The sequence below is a fragment of the Pelodiscus sinensis genome, chromosome 22 (assembly GCF_049634645.1).
Source record: "Pelodiscus sinensis isolate JC-2024 chromosome 22, ASM4963464v1, whole genome shotgun sequence".
Classification (NCBI taxonomy): domain Eukaryota; kingdom Metazoa; phylum Chordata; order Testudines; family Trionychidae; genus Pelodiscus; species Pelodiscus sinensis.
The window spans coordinates 26,850,845-26,873,984 of record NC_134732.1 but is presented as its reverse complement, the minus strand read 5'-3'; the positions used below and the strand labels follow the sequence as shown (position 1 = coordinate 26,873,984).

General features: G+C 45.3%; 1 protein-coding gene and 1 long non-coding RNA gene across 14 annotated transcripts in view; one reads left to right on the top strand and one right to left on the bottom strand.

Moving 5' to 3' along the window:
* The window catches only part of RALGPS1 (Ral GEF with PH domain and SH3 binding motif 1), a 428,912-nt gene that overhangs the window by 58,378 nt on the left and 347,394 nt on the right, over window positions 1-23,140 (bottom strand). For 10 of the 13 annotated variants that reach the window (XM_075905764.1, XM_075905763.1, XM_075905761.1 and 7 more), the window contains one exon: window positions 19,121-19,188. In XM_075905764.1, coding sequence (XP_075761879.1) covers window positions 19,121-19,188 — 68 coding nt within the window. Of the gene's footprint in view, window positions 1-1,908; window positions 2,106-8,302; window positions 16,746-19,120; window positions 19,189-23,140 lie in introns of those variants that run through there. The other 3 variants (XR_012897221.1, XM_075905766.1, XM_075905767.1) reach the window with 3 other exon arrangements.
* On the top strand, window positions 394-9,729 carry LOC112547046 (uncharacterized). The gene is made up of 3 exons (XR_003090789.2): window positions 394-530; window positions 7,923-8,332; window positions 9,592-9,729. It is a non-coding gene; the product is annotated as an uncharacterized LOC112547046 (long non-coding RNA).

The window sequence follows — 23,140 nt, the reverse complement described above, 5'->3', positions numbered from 1 at the left end:
GTTGAGTCTTGAGTTGCAGCCCATCTGCAAGGCAGCTGCAGACCACTAGTAGTACATGGACCACAGTATGAGAACTACTGACTGCGAAAGACTAATGGCCCTAAAATCATATTCATTTAAATAGCATTAATTAGCCTGTGTGTCCAGAGAAGAGGATTGCTTTAGCAGCTCATACAGATTCTCATTTAGCAAAAGTGGTAAGGACCTGCGGTTCTGAAGGCAATTCTCAATGCAGTTCAGTTTAGAATTTGCTGATGTTTAGAATCTTAGAATTTGACTGCATGTGAAAGTAGCAACTGGATTTCCACTTCTGTTATGGTGGCTGCTGCACTGCTCCATTCCCCCACCTACCTCCTAAACAGAAAAGGGTTTGCTTTCTTTATTGTCTTACCACCTACCCCTTCTGAGTTCAGGGACACTATCACAAGTGAGCTAGTGTAATCCCAATCCCTTCTGCCAGCTTGACTGATGACCAGTAGTGGAGGAATCAGCTTCCTGGCTTGGCTGAGAACCAGGAATGGAAGAAGCAGGTAATGTCAGAAAGGTAGGATAAGGATGACAGAGATTTTAAGTATGTCCTGCAACAGGGCAGGACTAGTCCATCTAAGAATACAAACTTGGCAATCACTCCCAGCAGTTAGAAACACACATCCCTTTTTAGCACAGAACTCACCCATGGTCCCACAACAGTCACTGCCTAGGTACTACTGGCATGGGAATTGGCTAGCTTCCAGAGGGCAGCAGGATCAAAAAGCTTTGGAGGATCTCACAGGGCAAGTTTTACTGAATAGAAAACAGGAGGAGGATAATTTTCTTAGTATTTAGAAAGTCCTTAGTATGGGTTTTACTCCTAGACATTTTATGCTATAAATCTAAATCTACTATATATTTGAGAGAGTCTGACTGAACAAATCTGTCCATCCAACTATATATTCAAGAAATCCCCCCAATTCATATAGAGATGCTTAAAACCATACAGAAAGGAGAGAGAACCAGCTGGCAGGTGAAAATGGCTGGTTGGGAGTGTCTCCATACTGTTCAGTGCTGTCCCAGCCCTAAGCCTGCCACTCCCCAAGTGCCCTTTAGGGAAAGCAGGGGGTCCTTCAACCCTCCCCCCAGGTTTGTAGGGAGACATTGCTGGCTGTTCCCCTTGGTCAGGGAGTGAGGGGAAAGCGTGCAATTTGCTGCATTCCTTGCTCTGGCTGGGGAGTGCAGGGGGCACATGAACCTGAACTTGCCACAGCCAGGGGACATGCACCCCTTCCTCCGCTGTGCCCATTCAAGCTGCAGTGTGCCATGGAGAAGTGCTTCTCTCCTGGCCCCCAGCTACTGGAATAAGAGAGGGATGGGGTTGTCCTCTCACCCCAGGGAAGCCTGCATACTGAACCCCTCATTCCCAGCCCTCCAGCAATGATTTAAATGAAGCATGTACATTTTCATTTTATTTTTCAAAACCCCAAAATGAATAGAGATAAGGACCTGAGCAACACCAGGTACATTTTCTAGTAACATATATAGGCTTGAGTTGAAAGGATATATTTAAAACTTTTTTTTATCATGGGGAACAGTACGCTACACCCGTTATATTTAATTAATCTTTCCCAATCTGAATTTATACATCTAACTCAGCTAAACCACTTCAGAGATTATTCTTCAGCAAGTCACACTGGATTTACTTTAATAGTGTATTTTTAGTTATATAAATGTGGGGGTCATTGAAAAATGGGACATGGATATTACAAAATGCTGGTGGTATTCAGTGTCCGACCAGTAGCAAATAAGAGCATTCCTGCAAAGCAAGAAATACAACTGGTTGTGAGTCTGTCAAAATGTCTGGTAGTTTGAATCATCAAAAGAATTCCTTGCAGAGTGGAGAGTAGGAATGGCTCCAAAGAGGAAGTTACTCACCTTGTGCAGTAACGAAGGTTCTTCGAAATAGGTGCTCCACTGTTGGTTTCGGGCTCGTCCCGGCACCGCAGATTGGAGTTTTGAACAGCAGTAGTCAGCTGCACCACACATGCGCGGTCAGCGTCTCGCAACGTTTGCGCCCTTTTCCTCATGTGCGTGGTCCAGCTCCCACCAGTTCCTCTCGTCCGCACAAGGATCTGAAACAAAGACAATTACGAACAGAGACTCCGAAGCAGGGAGGAGAGCAGGTAGTGGAGCACCCACAGCGGGACACATCTTGAAGAACTGTCCTTACTGCACGAAGTGAGTAAATTCCTCTTCTTCGAGAGAGAAGTCCGTGTGGGTGCTCCACTGTTGGTGACTTCGTAGCAGGTGTTCAAGAGCACCTGGACAGCGGGTCTTGGAGTTATAGTCTAATAGCTGTGAAAGGTACTGCTGAGGCCACTGATGAGTCCATGGCCAAATGGTGCAGTATATCGTAATGTTTCATAAAAGTACATTAGAAGACCATGTGGGTGTCCAGCAAATATCTCTAAGAAGGACTCCTCACAGGAATGCCACGGATGTTGATATGTCTCTGGTAGAATGAGCCTTGGGTGCTGTCGGAAATGGCTTGTTGCGGATGGTGTAGCATGTCTCCATACAGGAAACTATGAGGTTCGAGATGTGTTGAGAGGAAAATGGTTGTCCTTTAGAGCGGTCTGCTAGTGGGACTTCCTAAAGTGCTGCATCCTCTTGATGTAAAAGGCTAGTGCTCTACATACATCAAGGGTATGTAGTAATGCTTCCAAAATGGAGGTGTGAGGCGTGGGAAAAAACACCGGAAGAATGATGGGTTAGTTAATATGAAATTTGGAGCATACCTTAGGGATAAAGGCTGGGTGAAGACATATTATAACACTATGTTTGTTAAAGACAGTGTATGGAGGCTCTGCCATTAAAGCCACCAGCTTGCTGACCCTTTGGGCAGGAGTAATTGCCAATAGAAAAATCATGTTCATTGTGACTATAGGGAGGGGTGCTGTCCACCTGTGGTGCAGATTGAGATTGGTTAACACCTTAGGAACTGCTTGGTGGGAAGGAGTGAAAATATGGATATGCCGTCCATAGACTGTCGGAAGGTGGTGACAGCCGGTAGGGGTACTTTCAGTGATGCGATAGCTACTCCAGAGTGCTATGGAGTCCGAGAACCAATGAGGAATCATGCTGTCAATTGGAGAACATGAGGCTGCGGGTGAAGAAGGGACCCATGGTTTTGGATCAGTAGGTTGGTAAGTTTGGGGAGGGGATAAGGTGAGTGGAGAGCTATCCAATAAAGAAAGGGAAACCACGGCTGGCGAGGCCACACAGGCACTATGAGAATCACTTTGGCTTTGCCCCTGTTGATCTTCTATAAAACTCTGAGGACGAGTGTGGTGGGCGGGAATGCACAGAGCAATGGACCTGCCCAGCTGAGGAGGAAAGTGTCGCTTAACAAACCCTTGCTGATCCTGGCTCTGGAGCAGTATTGTCTGCATTTCGAGTTTTTGTAGGAGACAAAGAAGTCTATTCGAGGGAAGCCCCAACAGTGGAAGATTTGTAGGAGACCATCTTGTTGGAGTTCCCATTCGTGGTCTGGTGATCTTGTTATGGACACACCAGTTACAGAGACAAACCACCTCTGCACAAAGGAAGCAGGACCTGGCTCCCCCTTGGCAATTGATATAGTACATCGTAGCAATGTTGTCGGTGAGGATTCTGACCATGGCACCGGAAATATGTGTTCTGAAATGCTTGAAGGCATTGAGAACAGCCCTGAGCGCTAGGATGTTGATATGAAGAGTTGCTTCCCATGGTGTCCATAGGCCATGAATGGATATGGGCACCCCAACCAACAAGAGAGGTGTCTGTGGTGATATGAACAGATGGTTGAGGTTGATGAAATGGGACTTTGGCATGGAGATTGTATGGCTTGGTCCACCACTTGAGGGAAGCTATTACGGCAGGTGTGACCCGCTTGTGAACACGGTGTCTTGTGGGAACATACACCGACTCTAGCCAATGTTGTCGGCACCGGAAATGCAATCATGCGAGGTGGACCACATACGTTGTGGCCATCATATGGCCCATGAGCTGCAGATGTGAGGACTGGAACCGTAAGGCTTAAGGTAAGTATTGAAAGTAGGTTACGTATAGCTTGGTACCTTTGCATAGATAAATAAGCTCATGCAGTGGTGGAATCCAGGTGAGCCCTTATGAACTCTAGGGTTTGGGTTGGCTCTAGTGGGGATTTTTGGTCATTGATGATCAGACCTAGGGACTCGAATGTCTGTGTCACTGTAAGAATATAAGAACAGCCATACTGGGTCAGACCAAAGGTCCATCTAGCCCAGTACCTTGCCAACAGTGGTCAGTATCTAGAGTATCTGCCTAGTGCAGTAGTCTGGGAGCTGACCTTGTCTGTCAAGACAGAGGCAAAAAAAGCATTGAGTAGTTCAGCTTTTCCTGCATCATCTGTCACTAGGGGTGTGTCTAGACTACAGAGTTTTGTTGACAAAAGTAGACTTTTGTCGACAAAACTATACCTGCGTCTACACTACCGCTGAGTTCTGTCAACATAACGTCGACAGAACTCAGCAGTTTTGTCGACGCTGGTAAACCTCATTTTACGAGGCATAACACCTTCTGTCGACAGAGTTTCTGTCGACAGAAGGTGTTATTGAATGTAAACTGTCCTTTGCGTCTACACTACCATGTCGACAAAGCAGCTTGCTTTGTCGACAGAACTCAATGTAGTCTAGACGCTCTTTGTCAACAGAAGTTTTGTTGACAGTATCTGTTGACAAAACTTCTGTCGACAGAAGCCTGTAGTCTAGACGTACCCTAGGTTACCTCCCTTAACCATTAAGGGCCCCACACCCTTTCTGATCACCCTCTTATTCCTAACATGCCTGTCGAAAACTTTCTTGTTACCCTTCATATCCCTTGCTAGCTGCAATTCCAATTGTGCTTTCACTTTCCTGATTACTCCCCTGCATTCTCGAGCAATAGATTTATACTCTTGCCTAGTCATCTGTCTAAGTTTCCAGTTCTTGTAAGCTAATTCGAATTAGCTGGTAAACTTCATTGCAGGAGGAATACCAGCTAATTTGAGTTAGGGCTTTAAATCGGATTCCTGTTTCACTGCCGCATGTAGATGCGGGCAGTTACTCCGGGCCAGTGAATTTCTAAAATGGCAACCGGCCGGGAACATGCAAATCAAGCGTTGGATATTTAAATCCTGGGCTTGATTTGCAACTTCGGTATACTTCGAAGTAGGGGGCAAATGTAGACATACCCTTACATACATATTCCTCTTCCTTTTCTCCCCTGTCTGTTCTTCCTGAGTAGTTTATACCCTTCCATGACAGTGCTCCAGACATGTGAGTTATCCTACCACGTCTACATTATTCCAATCAAATCATAGTTTTTTGATTGTGCCAGGCTTTTAATTCTTCCTGTTTATATCCCAGGCTTCTTGCATTCGTGTACACCTTAGTGAACTAGTTGATTGCCCTACCTTCTCCATTCAAATCAGGGGTCCTCCTTTGTTTCTCCTTCCTCCTTGTGTTTCTTCCCAGTATCCTACTTCCCCACTTACCTCAGTGCTTAGATCACTGTCCTCCAATGAACCTAGTTTAAAGCCCTCCTCACTAGATTTTTAAACCTGCCTGCGAAGATGCTCTTTCCTCTGTTGGTTAGGTGGATACCATCTCTTCCTAGCAATCCTTGTGCCTGGAACAGAGTCTCATGGTCGAAGAAACCAAAGCCAGCGGTATGGAGGTGTATACATACCGAGGGTACAAAAAGTGGTCCTTGAGTCCTTGCTGGAGTAGAGGACCTCGTCCGTCTTCTTGGCAAACAATTTTTGTTTGTTGAATGGGAGGTCCTTCACTTTAGTCTGCAGTTCCAGCAGTTTGTAGCCACAAGCACCTCCTCATGACTATCACGGAGGTGGTGAAATGAGCCACTGTGTCTTCCACATCTAGTGCTATCTGAAGTTCGGTTCTAGCAGTCATGTATCCCTCTTGGACTATGGACTTTAGGATGGGTCTTTTGGAGTCCGGCAAATGCTCCATTAGTGGTTTGGTGTAATTGTCAAAGTCGTGGTTCGACAACAGAGCGGCAAAATTGGTGATACATAATAAAAGTATTGAGGAATATAATTTCCTGAGAAACAGGTACAGGTGTTTGCTTTCTTTCTCCGCTGCAGTGTTCTTATATTGTGGAGTCTTTGACCTATGTTGGGCTGAATCCAAGACCAAAGAGTTAGGTAGTGGGTGTGAGAATAAAAATTCCAAACCTTTGGTTGGGACAAAATATTTTTTGGTCTGCCCTCTTATTGGTAGGAGGAGCAGGGGCTGGGATCTGCCAGATCTTTTTGGTCTATAGGCAACGCTTATTTTTGCATGGTGGGAGGGTTGAAGGTTTTTAAGGAGACGATATTGTTTCTCCTGAACTTAAGTTAACTGGACCTCCTGGCTAGCGGCTATCCTTTTGAACAGTTCTTGGAACTGTTTAAGATCATCCATAGGTGACGTATCTCCCGGGATGACGGCTTCATCTGGAGAGGATGAGGAATGATCAGTAGGGGAAGTGTAAGGCTGCTGATCATCGAGTTTTGATAACTGACCCTCTTCCGGTTCCAAATGGTGTAGTGAGAAGGAAGGGATATGAGGTGGGCTGTAATGCCTAAGGGTAGGCTGAGGGGACAGCTCCTAGTGTTGCGGATAAGGGGGTCTGCAGTAGTCGGTGACCAGTGTCTTGAATAAGAAGAGTGGTGCCAGTGGTGATCGGCTGACCAAACTGTGAATGGCTGTGTTGGTACCTATGATGGTTATGGTACGAACGCCTTGGGGATGAGTGTCTAGAAGAATGGACGCTCTTGTTTTCCTCCCAACACGTTGCACATCCTGGTAAGGTCACGGAGTGGTGAAGAGTCATCGAGCCCCTGGAGGAGGAAGGAGGAGAAAGGGACATGTGTCTTGGCTGGGTGGTGCAATGGAAAGCACACCCCAGCATCGGAGGTAATGGAGAAAGAGACTTGTGGCATAGTGGTGATGACCTCGGTGCCGGTGGTGAAGGGGACGTTGCTGGTGAGAAGATTGGCAAGGGGGGGCTAAGGCTATGAGGTGTACCTGATGTTGCACGCTCTTTCCTTAGTGCCGATGGCCTGTCGGGCAAGTCCGGTGCCAGGGAGGTGTGGGATGCCTATGCCGAAGCGGCTGGTAGTTTTGGTGCCATGGACTATGGTGCTAGTGCCAGGGTTTTTGTAGGTGTGGCTGCCGGTGCCTTCGGTGGCAGGCACTGAGAATCGGTTCACATTGTCAGTACCAACGGTGTCCTGGGATGGCTTTTCGGGTCTGAGAGGGCCTTTGGATGTGAGGAGGTGGTGCCGGACCTACCGGGCTTGTCTGCAGTGCTGATCCTGGTTGTCAGTACGGGTGGTAGAGAGCATGCCGGAGAAGTGCAATTTTTTGGTAAAGACCCTGTAGTGGGAGAAGAAGCCCTGCATTTTTGGGCCCTGGGGGGGGGGTCAGAAGGAGCCATGGACGATATCGAGTCTGAAGGCTGAAGCGCTTTATCAAACAGGAGCATATGGAGTCACATATCTCTGCCTTGACAAGCCCTGGATTTAGGTTTTTGAACAAAGCAGACATTTCTGAGGTACATGTGCCTCTCCGAGGCATCTGATGCAAGAAGAATGCCTGTCTGATGCCGATATGGGTTCGTGACAGATGTCACATTTCTTAAAACCTGGTGAGCCCAGCATTGTGGGAGAGAAACTATCGTGAGTCCGTCTTGACTTTAAGTATTTCTTTCTTGTTTCTCTCTTCTTTGTTTCTGATTGTTGTTTTTTTTTGTCAGAAAAGTGGCCAGTAAGCCAAAAAAAATTTTTAATTGAATGATGATTTAGTAACTAACTACGACTATAAACTATGAAAAAGAACTAACAAGTAACTAACTACGGAATTCTTATTTTTGTGACTAAATAGTTGAGGAGAAGAGATCGCTCCATCTGCGACAGGCCAGTAACAACGGAACTGGTGGCAGCCAGACTGAGAGCATGAGGAAAAGGGCGCGAACATCGCGAGATGCTGACTGTACATGAGCGGTCCAGCTGACTACTGCTGTTCAAAACTCTGATGTGCGGTGCTGGGACGAGCCTGACACCAACAGTGGAGCACCCACAGGGACATCAGTTGAAGAAGAAGATCTGGTTTCCAGTCACTATTTTAAGTTTTGTTCTAAACAGATGCAATCCCGCAGGAAACCCAGGAGAAATCTAAATCTACAGATAGAAAACCCCATCTTCTCACAACCCACTGATCCAAGAGGATTGGCTATATTCACCAGGAATTAAGTTTAAGAAGATTGTGCATAAAAAATACAGGAGAATTCTATGGTAATCTCCTATTTTAGTTTGGGAATATAGAAAAATGATAAAAGAATTACAACGGTTTAAAACATTGCTCTAGACGGTATCCCTTACATGGCAGGCTAAACAGAGTTGTTTATTTTAAAAGTTTATGGTACTTATCACAAGCTGGTTTAGCTGGAAATAATTTTAACTATGATTAAAACTTTGCTAAAATGCTACAGCAGACATACCTCTATAGCTGCTAAATACAGTAAAAAGCCTGCTGTAAAAGGGACTTGAATGAGTTTCTGGGGGTGCCCATTTACCTGATTACAGAAAACCAGTGGATTAGCAGAAGTGTTACGCATATGGAGTAAAAAAGTTCCACCGTATGTGATACCGTAAACTGAAATTCAGTTTTATAATTTGCAAATAAGTTCTGCAAACCTTATTCAACACGGATGGCAGTTACTCATGGAACTACCTGTGAGTACAGAGTAGCATCTAGATATGCGTGCCACTGAAGAGATCCCATCAGGACACTGCCATACTACTTGCTTAGTTTAGGATGACTGAAGATCTCTAGGTTCCCAAGCCTGGAGTTGTGTGTTTTTTTTTATAAGGGAGTTTTTCTCCCTGGCATTAAGAATGTAACAATCTGTATAAAATAAAACATGAAGTCCCTCAAACTGGGTTTATACGGCATTGGTAAATTATTATTGTATCTGGTTTGTTGAGTCTACTGTCAACATTAAGGGAGGTGAGAACTTGACAACATTAAGGGAGGTGAGAACTTACGAAGTATTTATAAAGGGGCCATTTAAATATGAACAATATCAAAATAGTAGCTAAAACATAAACATCCATTTTAGATATATAAAATGTAATCATATGGCATGTCAGGACCCACTTTTGTATTTTAACTAAGAAAACAAATCCTCACAAACACAAGCCAGTCTTTTCTATGGCCCTGTTAGAAGAATACACATTATTTTAATATCTACTTTGGTCCTTTTTCTCTAGTTTTAAAAGGTGTATTGTTTTAATGTGAACTATTTCCTCAGGCTGCAACCAACAAACAACTGTTCAAGTGACAGATTTGTGGGGTTTCTGCAAAAATGTTTCCTTCCAAAACACATTTGGTGTATATTTTATTCTTTTGTTCCCACATCTGGATCACTTCCAGTATTGACACTGAATTCTTAAGAGTTTCTAAGCTTACCTTGGTCTGAAAAATCAAAATAAACTCTCAAGTCAAGTAGTAAGTTCTGTTTTGCAATCAGAATTTTTGTCTTGTGTTTTAGGGGCTGAAAGTAGGAGGAAAAAAAGAAAAGAAAATTGAATGTGTTTTACTGCTTATTCCAGAGAAGTGTTCTCCTTTGGCTGAATGAAAGTACAAATCACCTAAGCTAAACTCACAAGATTTATATGGCACAAAGGAAGTAAAGAGAACAACCTGAAACTTGCTGGGCTCTGGCATTCTAATGAACACCAGTGTACCAAATCATTACTCTTTTCACACTTGTAAAATTATTAAACAGAAAAGTTCATTTTTCTCCTCTTTGCATGGCTGCACCAATATTTTATGTATATTATTAACATCTTATTTAAATGACTTTAATTAATTTATAAACTAGGATGATACAAACTTTATGGATGAACATTTTATTTTCTCTCTCTCTTTGGTCATTGTAACAGTGCTCACTTGGGGGCTGGTTGGGGAATGAGGCCTAGTGAACCCAACCACAACTCCTAACTGTCAAGAGGATTATGGGTTGCGGGGGGGGGGGAGGGGGAGAGCCAAAGCCAGTTACTGGCAATCAAGGCTTCTTCCTCTCATCCCTCTTCATCTTCCCCTGCTTCATCTTAGTCCATGGATTCCTGCCCTCCCAGTGAAGGGATAAGAAAGAAGGGGTTTTCATATTCATAAATGATCTGGAAAAAGAATAAACAGTGAGGTGGCAAAATTTGCAGATGATACAAAATTGCTCAAGATAGTTAAGCCCAAAGCAGACTGTGAAGATCTCACAAAACCGAGTGACTAGGAAATAAAATGGCAGATGAAAGTCAGTGTTGATAACTGCAAAGTAGCGTACATTGGAAAACATAATCCAAATTACACATATAAAATGATGCGGGTCTAAATTATCTGTTATCACTCAAGAAGAATCTTGGAGTCATTGTGGATAGTTCTCTGGAAACATCTACTCCCATGATGTCCAACATGCTAGCCACTAGACACATATGGCTATTTGGCCGGGTAAGTGTGGCTAGCTCGTTATAGCTGTAGTCATAATACTGGTTTACTGCTTTAGAACTGGTTGGACACCACAGATGCACTCAGTGTGCACCATCAGTCGAAAAAGTGAACAGAATGTTAGGAACCACAAGAAAGGGACAGATAATGAAAGGAACTATCATAATGACACTAAATAAATCCATGGTATACCCACTCCTTGAGCACTGATTGCAGTAGTTTTGGTCACTCCATCTCAAAAAAAGATAAATTAGAAGCGGAAAAAGTACAGAGAAGGGCAAAAAAAAAAAGATCAAGGGTATGGAACAGCTACCATGAGAAGACAAACTAAGGGGAGATACAATAGAAGTCTATAAAATCATGATAGGTGTGGAGAAAGTAAATAAGTGTGATTTATTCCTGCTCATAACACAAGAACTAGGGGATCACCAAATGAAAATAGGCAGCAAGTTTAAAACAAACAAAAGGAAGTATTTTCTTATGTAATGCAAAGTTAACTTGTGGAACTCCTTGCCAGAGGATGTTGTAAAGGCCAAGGCTATAACAGGGTTCACATAAGAACGACATAAGTTTGTGGAGGATAGGTCCAGTGCTTTTTTTGTGATGGTACACACCGGAACGGTGTACCGTCACCTTTTTTGGGGAGCACTTGCCGCTTTTCCCCAGCACAGCACCTAGCCGGCCCTGGGAGCACTCGCACCATGCTGGATGGAAGCCCGCTCGGGACATGCGACAATTAAAAGGGCTGCGAATGCATTTTGGCACCTCCGTGTTTTTTGGTTTTGCTTGACAAATCCCCCCCCCCTTTTTTTGGTGAAATCATCTGGCAACCCTAATACCAACCCCCTCCCGCCCTTTTTTATACAAAGCAAGCACTGAATAGGTCCATCAATGGCTATTAACCAGGATGGGCAGGAATGATGTCCCTAGCCTCTATCTGCCAGAAGCTGGGAATGAGTCACAGGGAATGGATCATAGAATCATAGAACCATAGAGCTGAAAGAGATCTCAGGAGGTCATCAAAGTCCAGCCCCCTGTTCTAGGCAGGACCAATCCCAACTAGATCAACCCAGCCAGGGCTTTGTCAAACCGAGACTTAAACACCTCTAGGGATAGAGACTCCATTACTTCCCTAGGTAACCCATTCCAGTGCTTCACCACTCTCCTAGGGAAATAGTTTTTCCTAATATCCAACCTGGACCTCTCCCACCACAACTTGAGAGCATTGCTCCTTGTTCTGCCATCCGTCACTACTGAGAACAGCCTCTCTCCATCCTCTTTGGAACCTCCCTTCAGGAAGCTGCAGGCTGCTATCAAATCCCCAGTCACTCTTCGCTTCTGCAGACTAAACAGACCCAACTCCCTCAGCTTCTCCTCATAGGTCATATGCTTCAGCCCCCTAATCATTTTGGTTGCCCTCCACTGGATCCTCTCCAATGCATCCACATCACTTGTTTACCTATTCTGTTCACTCCCCCTAGGGCACCTGGCATTGCCACTATCAGAAGACAGAATAGTGGGTTATATAGACTTTTGGTTTGATCTGGTATGGCTGTTCTTATGTTAACAATGTCCAAGAGCCACAGGATACTTACCTCTCTGGTTCTCTCTGGGGTAGATCCTCCCAACCTTCAAGGAGGGCCCCTTCGAGCTGTTATGTCAGAGTTTTAGGCTTCTTTCTGCTCTACACTGCTGCTATGGGTCTGCTGACTTCCAGCTCTGCCACTAAAGTGAGCTATTTCCTGGTCTTAATTCCTCCAGCAGATTGAGCATTTGATGGCATTGTGGTAGAGCAGGGTTGGCTTAGCCCGAAATAATCCCTTAACCCAATGTGGTCCATTGTGGGATTTGTACATCCCATCACAGTCACTCAGTGGTCTAGATTTTGATTATAATAAATGTTATTCTGAATGTAAAATTGCTTACCAGATCAGGTCTGCGTCCTCTCATCTACTGTTGGGTAAGAAATGACAAAGCTGGCAAATCGTGTTCAGCTTTCACAATAATGGATGCTACCTCAGTAAATACAATTTACAAATGCTGATCTGTTTAGTCTGGTTCAGAGAAATATTTATATTTTCCCTCATTTTCCAAAGTGAATAACTTAATTAGAAAACTTTGTGAGTGCAGCATTCTTCTTCTCTATCCAGCTTTTAGGCAAACGATAGCAACATAATAATACATCCAGATTTGTCAGCTGAGCTGGAAACTACAGGGAGAACGGCTCATTGATAAATATCAGGTGTGGGGAACCTTTTTTGGGTTGGGGGCCACTGACCCACAGAAAAATCAGTTGGGAGCTGCACAAAAGTAAGACACAAACCAACCAAACAACAACACCAAAACCAACCAAACCCTCACTGGCATGGCCCCTGACTGAGAAAGAGAAAGACACTGCCCACATGCCTAGGGGGGCACAAGCTAATAGATTTTGTGGGCCTCTCTACAGTCTGGGGAGGGGGCAAAAATGAGGGGTACAGTATAGGGATGTAAGGGAGCAGGCGACTACTCAAATTCACTCCTCTGTTTCTGTCTCTGATACAGAGGCAGCAAGTGGGTGGGGAAGCAGGAGCTGGTGCTGGGACCCCTGTGGACAGGGGCTGCTGCAAGCTGGGCAGGAAGCCCAGCTCAGTCTCGGCTTGCACCAGGTATGGGACCAAACCCCACTGGGCCTGCCCCCATCTCCTACTGCGTTATAAATTGCAGAGCCGCAGCGGGGTTTGGTCCTAATCAACTACTCGATTAGTTAAATACCCACCACTTAACATTTCTAGTTCAGTATGTGGGAGGGGGCTGCCGGGTACAGGCTTCGGGTGTGGGGTCTGAGCAGGAGGAAGAGTGTAGGAGTGGGCTTGGAGGGGAGCTCTGAGCCTCAGGGGCTGGATCCAGGCAAGCTGGGGGCTGCATCAAGCCCCCAGGCCTTAGATTTGCTACTCCTGATATATATGCAGAGCTCTAAATAGAAAGAATGGGAGCTTAGGCATCAACACCAGAGAGGGAACTGAGTCTGTTTCACAGAAATACTTATTTTATACCTTTTTCATTCAGAGGAGCACTATGTGTACTAATAAACCAGATTCTCAGGCAGAATTCTAGTTCAAAAGAGTGGGTGGTAATCAGAGTGATAGCACTGGAGTAACAACTGCCAGAAAAATGACAGCATCTGGTATGAAAACATTACCCACACCTGCTCCCAATCACAAGGCTGCTCTCACCAAAGAAAGTGTTCTGGAGAAAGACTTCTTTCTTCAGTTCCAAGTGTGACTAGCTGGCTGGTGGAATGCCAAGATCTAGGATGCTTATTGTTTTGTCAGATCAAATGAACCTGCAGTCTAAGCATCTCCATGCCTGATTGACCAGCTTTGATTTTTTTCCCCCTCAAAAGTTTTTGAATCCATGCTTCCAAGCCTTTGGATTCTTCAGCATAAGACTTTGGGATAGATACTATCTTGAGAGTACTCAGGCTGCTTCCTTAACATTGGAGCAACAGCAGCCCCTAGATACCAACGAAAAAGGGTATATGGCTGGTACCATGCTCAAGTAGGGACTATAAAACTAACAAGTGTCCTGAAAAGACAACACATTTTAAAAAACTATAATTTAAAAAAACCCACAAGAACGAAAAGCTACACTTCCTCTAATTACCGAGAGGATGAAGCAAAGACCAGTTAGTTCTGTTGCTCACCACCTGCTAACGAGAGTATATGCACAGGGATTGAGGGTGGACTGGGGGCATTGCCCAACAGAAAATCTCAGGTTTAAATATTCCTACCCAGTTGGGCTAAGAGATAAATGCTGATCTAGAAAAGTCACTTATTATCAAAATTATTATTGGAAAGCAGGGTGGCACAGTTCGCGATGTGAAGGAGTAAAGTGGCTGATGAATAGACTTTCCTGCCAAAGATGTCTAATTTTTTACTGTCCTTGTCTGCCAGTGTTTCTGTATTGTGGCGTCTTGGATCTGTGTTGAGCCGCATCACCACTAGAGAATTCGGCTGTGAGTGATTGAATAAAAATTTGAGGCCTGTGGAGGGAACAAAATATTTTTTGTCGGCCTGCTTGCTCATTGGTGCTGCAGAGGCAAATTTCTTCCACAGCCTCCATAATCACTTCGTCAATAGGAAGCGCGATTTTTGACCATTGTTGAGGGTGCAGGTTTTTCAGCAGACGGAACTACTTGCTCTGCACCTCTGCCTACTGTACCTCCTGAAATTGTTTCAGGTCGTCTGGAGGGGACATGTCCCCTGGGAAAACCGCTTCATTAGGGGAGGTTGAGGATTCGTCTGTCGGCGATGTATCAGGTTGTTGATCCTCCTCCTCAGATAAATGGCCCTACTCCGGTTTGGACTGCTGGGTTGCGCAGCAGGGCTCTGTGAAGGCGGAGTTGGGAGGTGCTCCTGCTGTTGTGAATGTGATTCGACCGCAACACGCTGATAGACAGGAGAGCGACAGCCTATAAGAATGAGATCTGTAATAAAGGCGAAAGGAATAGTGTGGTCTGTGGTAATGCTCATAATAACACTCAGAGTGACGTGCTGATGAGCATCTGGATGATATAATGCTGCCATGCGGTCTGTAATATATTGAGTGAGGAGACTGCACTGGCGAATGAGACAAATGTGGAGAGAGCCTTGAGATGGTGGTGATGGAGAAATGGAGCTGTACCCATTAAAAAGTCTCACATGCTCTTGTGGCAGCTCCCGATGCAGAGATCTAGGACTGCGTTGAGGGGAATGAGAGGTGTCCCTAATCTGGTACCGAAGGTCACTCTGTACGGGAGAGTGACGCGTTGGTGGCGAGGGAGACGGTGCAGGAGAGAAAATCGGAGATGGGGAAATAGGACTCCGATGACTGCTTATCTTAGCAGCTTTCCTCGGTGCCAATGTGGTGCCACTCCTTAAAGTTAGCCCTGCTTCCCCATTGTCTGGTGCCTTCGGTGCCAATGTCTGTGGCTCTGCCGTCACCAGTACCGACGTCAGTGCTGAGCGCCCTGGTGTCGATGGTGCTGAGGGGAGTGGTGCTGAGGGGATGGTCATGTCATTACGGGTGCTGAAGATGAATGGGTGATACTCTTGGCTTGGGTTCCCAGTGCCACTGTTGGTCTCGGTGCTGGCAGTGCTCTGATACTCAGTGCCAGGGTCATCAGCTTTTTAGATTTGGTGCTCACAGATGTTTTTGAGGACACGGGGGCAGAGCCGGATCTACCCAGTTCATTCCTCCTGCTGACTGGTTCAACGGGTAAAGAGCGTGTGGGAGATGCTCTCAATTTCTTTGCTGTGGTCACCCCCAGAGAAGAAGCTCTATGCTTCTGTGTCACACCCGCCTCTGAGCTCGGCGATGGAGCAGAGTCTGATGGCTGTAAGGCTTTATCGAATAAAATAATTTTGAGGTGCATTTCACACATGGCCAGATTACATATCTGAGCTTAGTATCTGTTTGGAATCCTAGAATTATATTAACAGGAGGAAGCTCAAATGAACACTAAATACCATTGTATCTACCAAGAATTTCACATTTTTTGAAAGAACACTGCAAAGATAAACTTTAGTTTCTTAAAAGCATTTTCCCTCACTTTTTAAGAAAAGTTCTTAGATGCAGAAAACTGAACACTGGTTCCACCTCTCTCCTCTCACTTCCATGCATTTACCAACACATTATATTACAGGGCTGTTTCTGGGCATTTAGTTACACACTAGTTAGTTACTATCCATGGGAGCTGGGCTGCACACATGCGCTTCTTAGTGGATGGTTAACCCAAGAAAGGCAAGCAGGTTTTAAGGAATTTGTTTTCCAAACCACTACTCTCAAATCACAAACCCTCATCCAACAGAATGACATGATTTCTGGAAACATATGAGCAATAAACAGGCAAGTCGCATTTTGGGCCAAGCAATCTTAACAGTGGCCCTTTAATCAAATATCTTGCATAGTTTTGGTAAAACAAGGCTCCATTTCTGTGACTTTAACTCATGCTTCATAATATCCTCAGTGTCCATTCAGTCCAGGCAAGGAAAAGCAGTGTGTTGTATCCAGGCTCCCAGTGAATTCCTCAGATCCACCTGGTATCTAGTAGTTGTGAAGGTTGTTACTTAACCTTAAAACTAGTAACAGGGCACTTAAAAAGACGCAATAGCCTCTACTGTATGGTTACCATCTTCATTCTGCTTCCAAACAAATGGTATTAAATATGGTGAAGCATGTCTGTATATTGGAGGAATACGCTCCAGTCAAAATCTCTTATGAATTCTATTGTATAGATAGATAATACATGTTAGGTAGTTATTTTAACTCTTTTTACCCTTTCCTGAGGTGATATACTTCCATTCCTTAGTTTCCTATGCTACTTAACACAGAACTATTTGAAGGTAACTTATTATTTAGTACGTGAACTCAAGCACACTGAATACAGTCTTGTTTTCCATTCACTAAATAGGTACAAATGAAAAAAAACCCACACATTTTTAACAAACATCCATGTTCTGTTTCATGCACAAATACTCTATCTAATCTGTAGGTAGCATTTCTGTTCAGTGTTAAAATATTCTTATTTGTAAGTTAGCATTTTTATCAGTAATCAGCTGTCAGAGATACAGCCTCTTCATCTGAGGGCTGCTCCATGGAAAGTCTAACAAAGAAGCACAGAGTAATATGACCAGGCATGGTGGTCCCTGGCAGGAACCTTGTGGTGACTAGGCTGGTGGGGAGACAGACTTGGTTAGTAGGACTGCACCTTTGCCAAGCTGTGCTGGCCAACCCCAGGGGTTAACTCTAAGGAAACAAAGTGCCACAATACCTCTGTGCTTTTACTCACAAGTACAAGGAAAATACTAGGGCTGTCAAGTGACTAAAAAATTTAATGGCGATTAATCGTGCAATTAATTGCATGCTCTGCCCCCTTTGAAACGCTGCAGCTGACCCCAGGCTCAGTGCAGCGGTGCCAGAGTCCGGGATCAGCTGGAGTCCTCAGCTGATCCCGGGCTCCGCATTAGGCTGCCCCTTTGAAAGGCCGCAGTGGTGTTTCCAAAGGACAGTTCCACAAAAAGCCTGGGATCAGCTGGCGTCCTCAGCTGATCCCGGGCTCCGCGTTAGGCTGCCCCTTTGAAAGGCCGCAGCGGTGTTTCCAAAGGACAGTACCACACAAAGCCTGGGATCATCTGGAGTCTTCAGCTGACCCCAGGCTTAGTGCAGTGCTGCCGGAGACCGGGTTCAGCTGGAGTCCTCAGCTGATCCCGGGCTCCATGTTAGGCTGCCCCTTTGAAAGGCCGCAGTGGTGTTTCCAAAGGACAGTACCGCACAAAGCCTGGGATCAGCTGGAGTCTCCAGCTGACTCCGTCTTTGTGCAGCGCTGCCCGTTGCAGAGCCATGGGAATCCAGGATCAGCTGGAGTGCCCACCTGACCCTGGGCTGCATTGTGCTGCCCCTTTGAAATGCTGGGGCAGTGTTTCTAAGGGGCAGTGCTGCACAGCTGACCCCAGGCACTGCCCCTTTGAAACACAGGAGTGGCGTTTCAAATGGGCAGCACTGCCCGGAGCCCGGGGTCAGCTGGGGACTCCAGCTGTGATCCCAAGCTCCTACTGTGCTGGCCCTTTGAAATACCCTTGCGGCGTTTGAAAGGGGGCAGTGCTGCAGAAACGTCCGTGATTAACATGTTAAAAAAATGAATGCGTTAATTGTGTTCTTTGTTAAGGCCTTAACGCGTGTTAATTGACAGACCTAGAAAATACCTATTTGGCTTGTATACTGGATATTAAAATTGTGGGCTTGCCAACTACTAACCTTAGAAATGCTTGTTTTCCAGTTTCAGGTAAAATTAGAGATGGATAAACCCATTAGAAAAACAGTACTGTGAACACACACTCCATTTACAATCTCTACTAGTGAAGAATAACTTCTATATGTTTTGATTTTACTTATTTTTTAAAAGATGATAGGATTTGCCATTCTACTGCAGGTGAAAAGGCAAAATTCCGTTCTAGACCGAGTGCAATCATTTTAAAAAAGGAAGCATGACATCTGCTGAGCATCTTTGCTTACCATCAGCAATTGTTATTAGCAGTTCTATGTTGCTGCTGTATTATTTGATTCTAAGCACCCATGGCAGTACTAACTATATACTGTATGATTTGTATCCATTATATAGTGCTAACTATATACTGTATGATCTGAATTCCAGACTAACTATATACTGTATGATTTGTTCTAATTTGATTGGCAATTTATTTTATCAAGTGACCAATTATTCTTGGTATTACAAATATAATGGGAAAAATTAAATCAATGACAGTTCTCCAGTTATTACATTGTTGGGATCATCTACATCACTAGATGCTCTGAAGTTCAGAATAAGGTAATTGATTTTCTGACCATTCTTTCAGCATGCCTATTAAATTACAATAAATACAATTTTCCCATTTAAATGTCATGAATCCCTAGGTAAAATGTTGAATCAGATTCACTATATGGACTTGACAAGCCTAGAAATTCAGCTGCATAAACTAGAGGCAATGATTTATGTAAGTACTGATGTAATATTGATATGTTGTTAAGATTCAAATATTCACTACAACTTTGTATACCTGCAAGATCTTCCTTGGAGGAGGCCAGTCGAGGAGAGCTGCTTCCTGGCTCAATTCTTAAGGATAATCTGTAAAACAGAATTTTAGACACATCAGTTGTGATAGCATTCATGGAAGTTAGAAAGGTAAACAGAAGAAACTTTTATTTTAAATAGGAAGTCTGGTTTAATCTGAAAGAATATTTATCTATGTAGCTTCGTGACAAAACACGTCCAGGATTCCTAAAGTAAACCTCTACCCTTTAAACGTAAAGAAATTAAGAGATATGTTGAAAATAACATCAGTGTGAATTTATCTTTTATATTTTCTGTAAAGGAAAAATCTGAATCTGAAAATGCTGACACAAAAAGAAGCCTGAACCATAGTGGCAAAGAACTCTGCCCTTTGTATGTGTGGGTAGTAGTAGGAAAGATTTATTTTATAAATGTGTTAATTATAGGAAGTTAAAAAAGTTCCTTCAAAAGGAAGTTTTTTTTCACTCAGCACACAGTCAACCTGTGGAACTCCTTGCCTGAGGATGCGGTAAGGCTAGAACCTTAACAGGTTTCAAAAAAAAGCTAGATAGATTCATGGAAGTTAGGTCCATCAATGGTTATTAGCCAGGATAGGTAAGAATGGTGTCCCTATCCTCTGTTTCTCTGGAAGTGGATGACAGGGGAGGGATCATGTGAGGATTACCTGTTGTGATCCCTCCCTCTGGGGCATCTGGTTTTGGCCACTGTCAGCAGACAGGACACTGGGCTGGATAGACTTTTGGTCTGGCCCAGTATGGACATTCTCATGTTCTTATGTGTACTTAAGAAACTAAGATTTATTTTGTGAGACTTGAAAGAGCTTGTAAGAAAACACCAAATAAATGTAAATGTTTAATGGCTGATATGTTAATTTTCAATAATGTAATGTTAACTGTAACATCACTCTGCCTCCCTGAGAGGGTTTATAATTTATTTATTGCTGTGGTATCTCATCAGTCCTCCTCGAACTCCCTCTGGGTATGTCTACACTACAGCGCTAATTCGAACTAACTTAGTTCGAATTAGTTAATTCGAACTAATGCGTCTAGAACTAAAAACTAGTTCGAATTAGCGTTTTGCTAATTCGAACTAGAATGTCCACATTAAGTGGACCCTGAACAGGGCTTAAGGATGGCCGGAAGCAGTGCCGGCAGGGCATCACAGGAGGACTTAGAGCGTGGAGATGCTGTCTCAGGCTAGCCGAGGGATGTGCTTAAAGGGTCCCGACCCCCACCCCGGACAGACAGTTCTCAGGGGTGCCCCGCTTTCAAACCAGTCCTGGCTTGGAGTGCCCGGACTACCCACACTGGGCACATCACACCACTCGGCCATCAGCCCGGCTGCACTTGCCGCAGGCTGCCATCTGGGGAGAGCGGGTAATTGGGGGGCTGCAGGAGAGCTTCCACCCCCAGAAGCCCGCAGAGCCAGCCCAGTCCTCCCCATCGGGGGCTCGTGCCCCATTCCTCCCTCACCTCCTTCCACTTACCCTTCCCTAGCCCCTTTTCTTGATGTACAAAATAAAGGACAATTGTGTTCAAAAATGGAATCTGTCTTTATTGAACAAAACTGGGAGAGACTGGGAAAAGGAGGTGGGAGAGGGGAAGAGAGAGGCTGGGAGAGGGGAGGGCAACTAAAATGATCAGGGGGTTGGGAACAGGTCCCATATGAAGAGAGGCTAAAGAGACTGGGACTTCTCAGCTTAGAAAAGAGGAGACGGAGGGGGGACAGGATAGAGGTCTCTAAAAGCAGGAGTTGGGTGGAGAGGGTGCATACAGAAAAGTTCTTCATTAGTTCCCATAAAGAAGGACTAGAGGACACCAAAGGAAAGGAATGGGTAGCAGGCTTCAAACTAGTAACAGAAAGTTCTTCTTCACAAAGCAAAGAGTCAACCTGTGGAACTCCTTGCTGCAGGAGGCTGTGAAGGCTACAACTAGAACAGAGTTTAAAGGGAACTGAGATAAAGTGATGGAGGGTGGGTCCATGGAGTGGTATTAGCCAGGGGGTAGGAGTGGTGTCTCTGCCCAAAGTTTGTGGAAGGCTGGAGAGGGATGGCACGAGACAAATGGCTTGGTCACTGTCTCCGGTCCATCCCCTCCAGGGTCCCTAGGGTTGGCCGCTGTCGGTAGACAGGCTACTGGGTAGATGGACCTTTGGTCTGACCCAGGACGGCCATTGTAAGCTCAGGGTTCAGGGTCGGGGGTCTCAGTGGACCCCCTTGATTTTCATGCACACCTGCTCCTGGGTGGCCAGGCTGGCAGCTCTCCTGCCCTAGATGGCCACCTTCCTGTGCCTAGTGCGGAGATCGTGGACGAGGTCCACGATGTCCACACTAGCCCAGGCGGGTGCCCGCCTCTTGCGGTCCCGGGCAAGCTCCCGGGAGCCGCCAGCCTGGTCCCGGGAAGAGGGGGAGGGCTGGGGGGCATCGGGTGGCTGGCTCGAGCCGTGCCAGGTGCAGGGTCTGCTGGCTGGGTGCTGGCAGGCTTGCACCTGGCATGGGCACTGTAGCCAGCCCGTGCCCCTTTAAGGGGTCTGGGGCCGGGAGGGGGGCATAGAGTTTCCCTGGTGTTGGCCAGAGTGGCCACCAGGGAAACCTGGGAAGCCTTAGCCTCCCACTAGTTCGAATTAAGGGTCTACACTGCCCTTAATTCGAACTAGCTAGTTCGAACTAGGCTTAATCCTCGTAAAATGAGGTTTACCTAGTTCGAACTAAGCGCTCCGCTAGTTCGAATTAAATTCGAAATAGCGGATCGCTAGTGTAGCGCCTATTAAAGTTAGTTCAAACTAACGTCTGTTAGTTCGAACTAACTCTGTAGTGTAGACATACCCTTTCTTCTGTTGCATCTACCTCCTTCCACTTCATGTTTAATATGCATATCCTGGCACTCAGAGATCATCTGTTCTGCACCAGTATTTTGGAGAGGAGAATTTGAACAGGACTGCACTTTTACTGGGGATATTTAAATTCACACAAACAACACTATTCATCTTAATTTTTCAGCATGTGGTAAGATCAGGTGTATAACAAAGAGCAGCTGTCCCACCAGCTACCCACCCAGAACAAAGTGCTGTCACATTAGACAAGAAAGCCTCGAATGATCCAGAGCATCACAGCAGAAACAGATTATGCTAGAAAAAGATTATTAGAAAAAGATATTGTAAAACTAACTTGATTTTTATGAGACTGCTTGATAAAGACAATAGCACTGATGTACTAAGCAGTACAATATAAAATCTATTACATATAATCTCTCTCTCTCTCTCTCTCTCTATATATATATATATATATATATATAAACTTTTCCTGCAGGACAGAGCGATGTCAGCAAGTCACTCTGCGTCCTGCAGCCCCTCCCCTCTCAGCGGCTTCGAGTCCTTCCTCCCTCCCTGGTGCTCGGGGGCAGCATCCATGATGGGGCGGGAGCTGCATGACCTGCCGGGTGCTCGGGAGATGAGGGGAGCCGTGCAGTCTCCCAGGTACTCTGGGGGGCAGGGCAGAGCTGCACAGCTTCTCCAGTGTTCTGGGGGTGGGGGAGAATAGCCATGCAGCCTCCTCGCTCCCTGGTGCTGAGGGGCTGGGTGAGAGCCATATGCCTCTCTACTCCCTGGTGCTCCAGGGTGGGGGAGGGGGCGAGCTGTGCAGCCTCCCCCTCCCTGGTGCTCTGGTGAGCGCAGTGAGCAGGGGGTGCAGCCCCCAGAAGATTTATATAAAGTACTTGGTATCACATGATAGCTTGACCAAGAAACTAGAAGAAATGCAAAATCAACAAGGATTAAAAAGTGGCTAACGGACAGGTCTCAAAATGTACTTGGAAAAACAACGTCTAACAGTTCTCAAACTTGGGATTGCCAGGGCCAGCATTTGGCAGCAGGGCTTGGGCTCCAGCCCTCCGTTTCCTCACCTGGGACAGTGGGGCTCAGTCTCCAGCCTTCTCTTCCCTTTGTGGGACAACAGAGCTTGGGTGCCACTCCCTGGGGTCATGTAGTAAATGTGTTGTCAGAAGGGGGT